The sequence below is a fragment of the Mixophyes fleayi genome, chromosome 10 (assembly GCF_038048845.1).
Source record: "Mixophyes fleayi isolate aMixFle1 chromosome 10, aMixFle1.hap1, whole genome shotgun sequence".
Lineage (NCBI taxonomy): Eukaryota > Metazoa > Chordata > Amphibia > Anura > Limnodynastidae > Mixophyes > Mixophyes fleayi.
In genome coordinates, this window is record NC_134411.1 from 94,578,614 (window position 1) to 94,591,278 (window position 12,665).

The 12,665-nt window shown below is 43.0% G+C and overlaps 1 protein-coding gene across 3 annotated transcripts in view; it reads right to left on the minus strand.

Annotated features, from left to right (window-relative positions):
- TDRD12 (tudor domain containing 12) overlaps nt 1–12,665 on the minus strand; it is a 135,427-nt gene that overhangs the window by 50,858 nt on the left and 71,904 nt on the right. For all 3 annotated transcript variants that reach the window (XM_075189192.1, XM_075189191.1, XM_075189190.1), the window contains 7 exons: nt 6,401–6,549; nt 6,272–6,302; nt 4,962–5,024; nt 3,760–3,814; nt 2,042–2,137; nt 1,507–1,695; nt 571–727 (listed from right to left, as the gene is read on the minus strand). In XM_075189192.1, the coding sequence (XP_075045293.1) occupies nt 571–727; nt 1,507–1,695; nt 2,042–2,137; nt 3,760–3,814; nt 4,962–5,024; nt 6,272–6,302; nt 6,401–6,549 (740 nt within the window). The remainder of the gene's footprint in view (nt 1–570; nt 728–1,506; nt 1,696–2,041; nt 2,138–3,759; nt 3,815–4,961; nt 5,025–6,271; nt 6,303–6,400; nt 6,550–12,665) is intronic.

Here is a 12,665-nt window from a genome sequence, read left to right on the forward strand (position 1 = left end):
AAGCAGGAAAACAAGGGGTTAAACCCCAATCTGGCCATGTATAAAGTTCCCGTAAGAAGTCTGTGTGTGTAAGGCTAGTGCAGCTAACTAAGCTATGTTCTCTGTAATCAGCAAGTTTAGGGTCTGAGACTACATGCAGGGTCCTTGAACATCATAAAGCCGGCAACACAGATGTTATGCTGTCATTTATATAGAAATAAATTTAAAAAAAAAAGTGGCCGGACACTGCCTTGTGCGTGAGACGACCACCAACTACATTCAATGATCAGATTTATTAAAAAAACAAAACAAAACCCCACAACTTTAATAAGAGCTCACAACCCGATTTATGTAGCAGAGGGCAGATTCACCAATTTGACCTATGTGGCCACCACTGCAGACAGGAAGGCTGATTCTCATATGGAAACATACCTTCTCAATAATAACTTATTATTCTGAATAGTCCTCCAAATATTTGCACATACATTTGTAAATGTTACTAGTTCACTTACATATTTTAGGTTTAGACATCCTTTATAAAACATTGTATTCACCCACTTAAGAGCTGAGAAATGTATTACTGTAACTCACATTGTTTTCTAAAGTTAATACTCTCAATTTCCTCCTTTTTAAGCCCAACCAGCAGCAGGATTGGGTTTATCGGCCGGATGCATTTACTATAATCCATCAGCAGTTTATAGACTGTGTGAGCCTTGTCCCATCCCGGGCAGATGATCACTGCGTAGGGCTGAAATGATAAATGGACAAGTAACGCTGTACAGCTTCATTCATCTGTATTACTTATAATGCTTATGTACGATGCCCTGAACTCTGTTACATAAATCTTACATATGCACACACGTAAAGCTGATCTATGTATAAACTCCTGTAAATAATCAAAGTGTTCTGACATCAGCTCTACGTGCTCGTTAGGAAAGCACACATACACAGAATATATGAATACTACACCCTTTACTGTAACTTATTACGGATATAAAAAGTCATCTCAGAGTTCAAAGATGTGTATAAAGCCCACAATTCCTGGGGGCCACATGGAACTCCTCATGGGGGTTACATTGTCCCATATATGATAAATATACTAATTATATGCAGATCTTTTTACACAGAGGTTATATGTTTACAGACGTGCTGGATCATCTTCCAATTTGCCCACAAACATTGAGAGATATAGCGCAGACTGGCTCATATCAGCTGATTGCAACCTTAGATAAATTAGCCAAGCGCCATAAGAGATTAGAGCATAAATCTGGAAGGGACGCTGACAACCTCTATGTATATCGCGCTACATTAATCAAAATCATAGTGGAATATCAAATCACACAAGTCCAAATGATTTAATTTAATATTTTTGTGGCCTGTAGTTTTTAGACCTCTTTAAAATAAACACATTATAGAACTGATGATGTATTATTAAGTAACATGAGCACCATAAGTTTGGTCACTAAGAAGATCCTAAAATCAATCACACAGTATTACTCTGCAGATTTAAGTGCTGGAAGCTCTTACCCCATGTTTTGAGGGCAGCAGTTTGTACACGACTGAAGCACAGTTTAGGAAGGTCAGAAGAGGGGGTATATAACACATGGGATTTATTTCGCTAGGAGAGATTACAATTGTATCAAACCCCTGAGCTATAGGGGCCCAACAGTAGGATTCTGCCAAATTTGGTCCATCATAGCCAGTTGTCATCAGTCGCTGTAATAGAAACAGATCAAACTTATATATAACAATGTGACATTTAATTTGATTTAAATCTGAATTTTTGGGTGTATTGACAGTTTACCTACTTATGATACATTTCGCAAATTTTCCCATTTCTTTGCTATATTATTAAAAATTATTATTTGTATAATAAAGCTGATAAAGCCTGAAGTTAAAATTTAAGACAAAACGAAAATATAATATATATATATATATATATATATATATATATATATATATATATCTATATATATATCATAAACGTGCATTTTGTGTATAATTGTTACAAGAGATGTATTATTTACCCTACTCTTGGTTAAATCCAGCAGAAAACAATTACCTTTTTAATATCCATATGCAGGAGTGCAGATTCAAGAGTGGAATAAGGTATTAGGAACTTGCTGGCAAATAAAGGATATTGTGGTTTTCTGTTACTCTGTGGATGCAAGTAAAAGACATGGTTACAACCCAAAAATCATGAAAACTACGTACTGCAGGTTCACCCTGCCATCCAGAAATATACATTGTCTAGAACTGTGTAACACATCGTGCATAACGCCAGTTTGCTCCCATTTAATTTTTTTTAAATCTCGTTTTCATTGCGTTTTAGAATTCAAACAGAAGGACAAAATAAATCCAAAATTTACTAGAAAAAAACCACAGCAAAAAAAATGTTAAAAGAAACACACACAAACACAAACTAGCTAAAGAGTTCACTCTGTAACCAAATTAGATATCACATATTAACTGACCTCATGTTGTCATACAGAAGCAGCAAGGGAAGTCAGATGTGCCTACTGCAACATAGCACTATAGAAGGTAATTACATTTTATGGTGACCTATTCTTAAGCCCTTTAGTGATAACCCATATGCATACCCTTCCTTGGGGGTAAGCAAGGAAATAGGAACACCAGTCCTCTAATACACTGTCACAGAGAGCAAGAAATGTTGTTCTTTCGAACATTACCACAGAAAATGGAAAAATGACCCTGCGTCACATCCACATTTGGGACAATCTGGCCCAATTTCTCTCCCAAATTTCTTTAATATAAAGGAGGTTGATGTATGCTCTGTGTAGTACATATAACTGTACCCACTAGTTAACACACAGTGTGGCTTCTCGAGCATGCCCCAGGATATAAGACCATTCCCAATCAGAACAGAGTCTAAGTCTGTCCGTAGCCCGAAATGTTTCAGAATTTGATCCCCCCCGCCACGTATGCATATATACCAAAAATTAGTCTTTAAGGCCCAGATAGTTGGAGGGTGTTCTGCATAGGTGGCAACAACAAACATAGGTTTCCTGTTCCCAAGGCACACCGGAGCTCCAGGTACCAATAGAACGTCATACTGAGGACTCAAGAATCACTACAGATTTGTTCAATTTCCTTCATCATTTTCAAATGATCGGAAAGGTACAAATGACCCAACCTTTATTACACAATATCTGGCCCATATAACCACCCCCCTCAATTTTGGTCAGCTCGCTGGCTTCCCTATTGCTCCAGAGAGGGGCACCTGGCACAACACCCACATGTATTGCTCTGTATTTCAGACACGTACAGCCGTACTAATGAGCACTGTCAGTCACAGTGAGGGGGTCATGTATGGATTTCGATTTTAAGAAACTCAATTACAGGGGAAATGTTCAGAGGGTTGTGATCCGACGTAGTATTATATATATTCATATGTCAAGGAATCTAAGATGTACCTGGATCCCTCCAGGAGACAACTAATCAAAGAAGTGAACGGCTCTAACTGTACACACACACGCACAGTCGAACATTTTGGCGACAGCCAAGGATGACTTCCTAGTTATCTTTATCATGTGTCAAACTACAGATGTGTGATCAAGCATCTCAAATTAGTAATTGTAGATTTACATGGCATAAAGCCAGTCTGGGCTGGGTGGACAACTTGAGATAACTTTGTTAAGGTGCAGAGCTGAAATCTTAAGAGAATATTTTGAACTCCCTGGATAGCTGACCTCCCACGAGCCACCATTCACAACCTAGCCAGGCACAGCATAGTATATAAAGTCATATAGGCAAGCCTACCTTCTCAATGTCTTCTAACACGTGTACAGGGTTGGGATTTAAAAACTGAAGAAGTCTGAAATGTTAAATGAATTGTTAAGGGCTCTGTCATCTAACATGCTGCGCAATGACTGCCATAATCCACTGAAACCAATGCCTGCAACACCCATGTATTGAGATAATTAAACACAGAACAATTCAAGAGGTGAGACAGCGCACAGATTGTGAATATTACAACAGATATAAAAGATTCAGTATATGAATATAAAAAAAATTCTTAACTATATTTGAGCGTAGAGGAAACAAGGACCTGATCATAAAAAATATATAATGCACGCTTTAAAAAATTGTTTTATAATAATAATAATAATATTTGCAAATTACCATCAACATTTCTTATAATCTTTTAGCATATTTACTTGTCAAGTGGAGACTTCAGCCAACAAATATCAAGTGAATTTGAAAAGATAGTGGTCTGAGCTCTCCCCTCCCCTACCTTTTCTATTCACTGCAATCAAACTTGTAAGGCAACCCAGGCTTCTATTAGGTTTTCATTTTGTTCCAACAATGTTGCCACTCTCTAACAATCAATTAACTCTTTGCGCTGCAGAGAAGCTAATAAGTTTAGCGAGAGATGAGATAACGTTAATGTTTATAAAGGTATAGGAGCATTTACATACAAAACCACAAGATGTCTTTTCATACAGGATCTTGTACTTAAGGACCAGTAGCTTTTCTGCAAACATTGCTGTCCTGAGGATTGTAATGTCTTTTTTTTTTCAAGGGGTTGCCCACTTTCGGAAAACCTCTCTCTTTATTATGTCCCGCCCTCTTCATGTAGTAATAAGGTGGAATTCCCAATACTGAGTTCTTGACCATACCTGAAGACAAAAGCTGGAACAAAGAACTTATGACAAGGCCATCAGTGGCGTGTTCAGAGCAGGACGCCACCCACCCTTCAATGCCGAATCAATCGCCCAGGACAGGATAAGGCAGTGGAAGCAGCACCTGACTGGATGGATGTAGCTTCTGTATAATCAGCGCTGCCCTCACTATCCATGTGGCATCCATGTAACGGAACTCTTTTCAAATGTACTCAATACCGTTAACGCAAGACTATCTATTCAGAATCAAATTGCTGAGTATACTGCAATCAGCAGAGATTATTATATTATAATAATATTCACAACAAATGGCTTCTTAGAGATTGAAATAGTTTTTACTTAGCACAGTCTTGTTTATCCTGGTGTTCTTGTGATAATGTAGGTTCGCCGTCACTCAGCGTGCTAGAGAAAACAAATAACGTTAATATGTGACTTTCATGATCTATTTCAGGTGCACAATTACACACCCCAGGGATTCCTCTTTGTGTTAACTCAGGGGCTCTGGGGTCTAGGACTCAGCATCTGATGAGGTGTGCCCAGTGTGAGCTAATATTAAACTGCCTGCATGTACAGCACAATGAAATTGCAGCATCAAAACAGTATACAAGTTATCATATTGTTCAACTATGAATTAGGCTGGGTACACACTACAGAATGTCCGACCAATGTGTTACCCACAACGATTGTACCTACGACTGAAGTTCCGATCAGTCGGTCGATTCATGTATATACACCATTCACGTCTTAAACGTTTTTCCCTAATTTAGTGTCAGGGGCTGTGTGTTTTTGGGTGTTGTAACCTTCTCTCCAAAGATTGGGACTTCGTACACACTAAACCAATATATGGCCTCCCAGCAGCAATATGCTGAGTAAATTTAAATAAAGCACATTTGCATGTTTTGACACCGCACCACGTGGGAGACGTAGAGACAACGTTATAGGCTTAAATATACACACCCAAAAAGTTCCTCAAACAGCGACTCCTATTAATAGTTGGTCCAGAAATTGGTTGTGATAATGTACACACTACAGGATTGGAACAACGTTGGAACGAGATTTATAGTTCTGATAAACAATCAAACAAAATGACAATCGGTACTTTGGAATAATTGTTGTTCATCATTCAACTATACACACTAATGCAATATTGGTCATTTATCACTTGACTGACCCAAAAGTCTGCTGAAAACACTGTAGTGTGTACCCAGACTTAAGGAGTGCATATATTTAGAGATTTGGAGCTGTATGTATGTAGTTCTAAACCCACATATAAACAATAAAACTACTGTTAATACATATAGTTATACTTTGAGAGTTGTGATGTCAGATGACTCACTGTGAAAGTGTTCTATGATGAAATATATAATAGTCAGTGAACGTAAAACACAAATCTGGATAAGAATGTTGTCTCAGTAAAGCAAACTGTTTTGTTTCATACTGAAATGTGTATGATATAAGGAAAACTGTGTGTCCTCCTGTATTAAGTGTAGAAAAATTATCTAAAAAAAAAACGTATACTTGTCTGACTTGCATAGAAAACTTTTGTATACGGTCACAGAATGCTCAAACTTACTATCTTACACTAGGGGGTACTTCATCCCCGTTTTCCTCTACATCTTATTGTAATAACTACAAAGCAGTGACAATACCTGATTTTGGCAACAGATTTCTCCATGATCTCTGCAGATGAAAAACAAAACAAAACAAAACCACAGATTGGTAGTGTCACCACATTCTCATGTGTAGTTGTGATAGATTAGAAGATGTCTCAGTCCTACCAGTAGACAGTCTTCGTTTATGATCTATATTGCACCATGCAGGCCACAGGAACTGAGCCGCACCAGAACCGGCCTCTACTTTGTCCTCCATTTCTGAAGAAAGTGGCTCTTCTGTCACCAGCGGATCAGAGGTATCCTCAATGCCACCCCTTAAAAAAAAAAAAGAGGATTTATATACTTACGTTAAATCAGTTTCTCTGATTCCGTCTGGGGGACATTGCTTACCATGGGTTGTGGAGGGGAACACGGGAGTTGGCACCTAGCTAGTTAATCTTTAGCGCTGCTGACAGACCCCTCCTCTCTATAATCCCCCCCCGCCTCTTCCTCCTCAGTTAATTCAAAAAGCCCCAAGAAGATAGGACAATCAACCAAGAGCATACAGAGGAAAGGCAGAAGGGAGGAATCGCAGTGTCCCCCAGGCGGAATCAGAGAAACGGATTTAACGTAAGTATATAAATCCTCTTTTCTCTTTCATCCAGTCTGGGGGACACTGCTTACCATGGGGACGTTCTAAAGCAGCCCCCTAAGGGACCGCTCTGAAAGAAGACCAGGTGGCTGCCCTGCAAAGCTGGTCAGCAGAAGCCCCATTTTTTGCTGCCCATGACGCCCCTACCGATCTGGTGGAATGGGCCGTAAGTCTCTCAGGCACATGAAGGTTAGCTCTTATGTAAGCTTGCTTAATAGTTGCCGTAATCCATCTGGCAATGGACTGCTTAGAGGCTGGCCAGCCTCTTTTGTTAGAATCATAGAGAACAAACAGCGAATCTGTTGGTCTAATTTGAGATGTTCTTTTGACATAAATACGGAGAGCCCTAACCACATCTTACTTTTCCATAGACGGCAGATCACACAGAGAAGTAGATGAAAAAGCCGGGACTACAATTTCCTGGTTCAAATGGAAGGAGGACACCACTTTTGGATCAAAAGAGGGGAGTGTTCTCAAAACCGCTCTGTCCTCGTGAAAAACCAGATATGGTTCCCGGCAAGACAGAGCTCCCAATTACGACACCCTACGTGCTGATGCAATTGCCAAAAGAAAGACGACTTTCCAGGTCAAACACCTAAAATCTGCCACAAGTAAAGGCTCAAAAGGAGGTCCTTTAAGCATATCCAGTACCAGGTTAAGATCCCATGGTGCTGTAGGCGGAACATAGGGAGGCTAAATATTTAAGACTCCCTGAAGGAAAGTCCTGATATCTGACAAATCCGCTAATTTCAAGTGAAAAAAGACTGAAAGTGCCGATACCTGAAATTTTAGGGAACCTAAACAAAGCCCTGCTTCCAGCCCATCCTGAAGGAAAGCCAATAAGCGAGAGAGACGAAAGGAAGACGTGTGACATGTCCTATTTTCGCACCATCTGATATAGGCTCGCCAAATCCGGTGATAGATGCGAGCTGAAACTAGCTTTCTAGCTCGCATCATAGTGTTCACTACACTGGAGGAAAACCCTTAGCCCTCCAGAGGCTGGCTTCAACAGCCATGCCGTTAAACTGAGCTGAGGTAAATTCTGGTGACGGAAGGGACCTTGAAGAAGAAGGTCGTCTCGTGACGGAAGACGAAATCCTTGTCCTTCCGCCATAGAGATTATGTCCGCGTACCACACTCGGCGCGGCCATGAGGGAGCTATTAGAATTACCGGCAGACCGCCTTGCCTTACTCGCCTGAGCACGCGAGGAAGCATGAGAAACGGAGGAAACAGGTATCCCAACCTGAACTCCCATGACATCGTCATTACGTTCACTGCCACCACTAAGGGGTCTCTTGCCCTTGCGCAAAACCTGTGAACTTTTCTGTTGTGTCTGGAGGCCATGAGATCTATATCCGGAAGACCCTACCTCTGAACTAGAGACTGAAATACTTCCGGATGGAGTGACCACTCCCCCGGCATCATTTGATTTCGACTTAGATAGTTGGCCTCCCAATTCTTTATTCCTGGAATGAATACTCGGAAATTGCTGGAACATACTGTTCTGCCCAAACAAAAATCTGAGCTGCAATCTTCATTGCGGCCGCACTCCTGGTTCCTCCCTGCCTGTTGACATATGCCACAATCCCACAGCCGTGGCATTGTCGGACTTAACTCTGACAGGGTGGCCCTGGAGGAGGGACTGGGCCCCCCGAAGGGCTAAAAGAATTGCCTTCAACTCCAACACGTTTATTGATAAGGCTGATTCCTGAACCGACCAAAGTCCCTGGAGCCGGAGGTGCAGGATTACCGCCCCCCAACCTCTCAGGCTGGCATCTGTCGTAGCTATGATCCATGACCATGGAGCGAAAGACCTGCCCACCGCCATGTGATCCTGATTCAGCCACCATTGGAGCGATTCTCTCGCTCCCGGAGACAGCGAAATCCTCTGGAGATCCAAGTGTATGTGGGATCCTGACCATTTCCGTAACAGATCCCACTGGAAGCATCGAGAATGAGCCCGGCCGAAGGGGGTCGTTTCGAAGGAGGCCACCATCTTCCCAAGCAGCCGCATGCTCAAATGAATTGAGGGATTGGGTGAGGACAAGACCTGAGTTGTTATAGCCCGGATTGAACTGATCTTCTCCGTAGGCAGGAACACCTTCTGCCGACTGGTATCCATGATAAGCCCCAGGAAGACCATGCGTTGACACGGAATCATCTGGGATTTCTTTAAGTTTAACAGCCATCCATGGCTCTCGAGGACTGCCAGGGTGAGGGATAAGTGCTGACGTAAGCAAATCTCTGAGGAGGATTTGATGAGCAGATCGTCCAAATAAGGCACGACCTGAACTCCCTTTAAGTGAAGACACGCCGCCATGATCTTCGTGAAGACCCTCGGAGCTGTGGAGAGGCCGAAGGGAAGGGCCCGAAACTGATAGTGGGAGGACCCCACTGTGAATCTTAGGAGAGACTGATGGTCGCTCCAAATGGGAACGTGGAGGTATGTGACCTTTATGTCTATGGAGGCCATAAACTGATTCTTCACTAAGCCGTTTATTACAGACCTCAGGGATTCCATCCGAAATCTGTCCACCCGTAAGTGCACATTGAGGTTCTTTAGGTTTAAAATGGGTCGAAAGGACCCGTCTGGCTGCTTGACCAGAAACAGATTTGAATATAACCCCTGTCCCTTCTGGTTGTCTGGGACCCTGCAGATGACTCTTTGCGAAAGAAGAGAGGCGACACAGGCCTGTATTGCCTGTCTTCTTGTTGGATCTCGGGGTAGCAGGGTTACAAAGAAACGATGTGGTACAGGACCCAGCAAGTTTATCATGTACCCCCTTGATATAATGCCCCAAATCCAAGGGTCTTGGCATGACGCTGCGCATTGTTCCCGAAACAGAGACAGACGTCCCCCCACTGACGCCACTTCCAGCAGAGTAGAGTGGTCGTCAGGACGCAGGCTTTTCCTGTGTCTTCGAGGCCTGGCACCTAGCTGCAAACGAGGATCTACCCCTGACAGAGGAGCCTCGAGCATTGGGTTGTCTACCTCTAAATGACTGTCCCCTGGGCAAGGAGTTCCCCCTAAAGGGCTGACAAAAGGAGCTGACCCGAGGAGTCCGGCCCCTACTTGAGAATACCGGCAAAGAAGTGCTTTTGCCCCCTGTTGCCTGGGAAATCATAGTATCCAGTTCCGGCCCAAACAAACCTGCTGCTGAAAAAGGAATGGTTTCAACTGACTTTTTTGATTCCGCATCTCCTTCCCAGGATTTCAGCCATAACGTTCTTCTTGCTTAAAATAGATGCAGCCTGAATAGAGGAGGACACAGACGCTGTGTTCTGGGCCGCCTCGTAAAGGTACCCCGATGCTTCTTTCAAATGCTAAGCCAGGGTAAGTAAATCAGAGTCCTGTAAGGCCTCTGCCAGTTGGTCTGCCCATGCTTCCATGGCTCTAGCAACCCAAGCTGAAGCAAATGTGGGTCTAAAAGAAGAACCCGCAGCCACAAATATAGATTTCAGCTGGAATTCCACTCTGCGATCATTGGCATCCTGCAGAGTTGCTGAACCTGGGTCTGGTAGTAAAGTGTGTCTGGCCAAATGGGCTACTGGAATATCCACCTTGGGAGTACTCTCCCAGCGAGCCACGTCTTCCTCCTGCAATGGATACAGGGAAAAGAACCTTCTGGGAACAGAGAACCTTCTATCAGGCTGTTTCCAGGCTCCCTCTGCAATATCTCTGAGTTCTACAGAAGGGGGAAAACGGATAGCCTTCCTTTTGGCCTTCTTAAAGAGACTTCTGTCTCTAGGAGTAGGATCCTCCGGTTCTTGGAGGTCCAACGCTTGTCTCACAGCTAAAACCAAATCATCAATAAATTGGTTTTTAGTGTTTTCTTCCTGTCCCAAAGGTTGAACCTGGTCAGGATCAGAATTAATTTCCCCCCTCCTTCCCTAAAAAAAACCCCGAGTCTGAAAGGACCATAAAGGTATTAGCGGATCTAGATTCAAGTAACTGGTTCAGTTTATCCAAACCCTTTATAAATGCTGTGGACCATGCCGGTTCTGTGGAAACAGGGGCCTGGTCCGTAAGTAATGAGGAAGGTCCTGGTATAGACGTTCCAATAGAACCTGAGGTAGCGGGGAGGCCCAAAGGTGTACTAGCATTATTAGCCACCGAGGTTGCCACACTAAATAGCAATTGATTGGATTGTAAAACCATCTGTGCTAAAGAGGAAACCGACTGTGTCAGGGAGGCCACCCAGGCCGGTTCCTCCGTCAGTGGGGCTGAAATATGCTGGGTTTGCGCAGGGGGACCCCTGCTTCATAGACAGAGCAGAGCGCCAAGGGGTCCTTCTGCCCACAAGGTAATTTTACATTATATCTTGAACATGTAAAATATTTTGCCATAGGGCCCTTTCCTTTATCTGCCATTTTTATAAAGGAAGGCACACCAAACACACAGACGTAAATTGTTAAATTTAGCTGAGTAGAGAGAGAGAGTAGAGAGAAGAGTGGGAAAAAACAAGTAATCAACGAATCTGATATAAAAGTTGTACTTGTAATTTTAAAACACAATATAATATTTTTGGCAAGTAGGAGATCTACAATATAACCCCTACTAGCCCACTTTGTACACAGCAAATACAGTAATATGTGTTTAAATAAGTCAGATACTTAGACCATAGGCCAAACAGGGGGAGAAGTCCAACAGCAGTGTCCTGGTGCCTGCTCCCTCTGCTCTGTGTCCTTTCCCAGGCTTCTCCTTGGCGCCAGAAGACCTGGCTAGTCCACTTCTCTCTGGAGGGCAGGGGAGCTCTATGTCTTAGCTCCCCCCCCCCTCTGATAATGCTGTCTCTCTTACAGCTTGCTCCGTGTTTGAATAAAAATGAAAAATGGTATGTGGCAGAGTAGTGGAGATCTCAAGAGTTGGTTAGCACCCCGATGCCCCCTCCTATGTATGAGGGGGGATCTTGGTATGGCCCCCTTCTCCTCGCTCCTCTGCGGATCCAAGATGGCCGCCGGCATGTGTAATCTCCGATAACCGGCACTATATGCCTGCAGTGGCAGCACCGGTTATCGGGGAGGCTCCAGGAGTGACAGCGGTCCGGTGAGACCGCTTGTCACTCACTATTCAGGCACCCCATTCTTCTCTCCCTGTCAGTGAGAGCCTCTGGCTCTCATCTGACAAGGTAGTGCCTGCGCTGCTATGCTGGGAGTGTGTTCTCTACAATAGAACACACTCCCATGTCTGCCACCTGGATAAAGAGAAAATAAAATGAAATAAAATACATTAAAGTAAAAAATAAAAGCAGAAGCTAAAACACTGCCCAACTCCATGGGCACCTAAAAAAAACTGAGGAGGAAGAGGCAGGGGGATTGTAGAGGGGAGGGGTCTGTCAGCAGTGCTAAAGATTAACTATCTATGTGCCAACTCCCGTGCTCCCCTCCACAACCCATGGTAAGCAGTGTCCCCCAGACTGGATGAAAGAGAAATATATATCTTCATGAATAATTAACTTACAGTCTTTTGGGGGGGGGATTAAATGTGCCAATGGGACCCGTATACCATGATCCTGCGTGTGTCTGGACCCCAAAGATCCACAACAAAAAGGATTTTGTAATGCTGTTCTAAATGACAAAATCCAATTTCTTTGCATCAATACAATGAATAATGTGTATTATTGCAGAAATCCTGCATTACATAGAAAACACTTAAATAAATGTCTGACCAATAAAAAGGAGAAAACATTTGCTACAGCTAGTTTTTACATGGTACATATAAATTGTGCAAAAATAGGTGAATGTAGTCACAAAGCAGTAATGGCTTTAACACTGCATCTTCCGGTGTCACCGTTTGG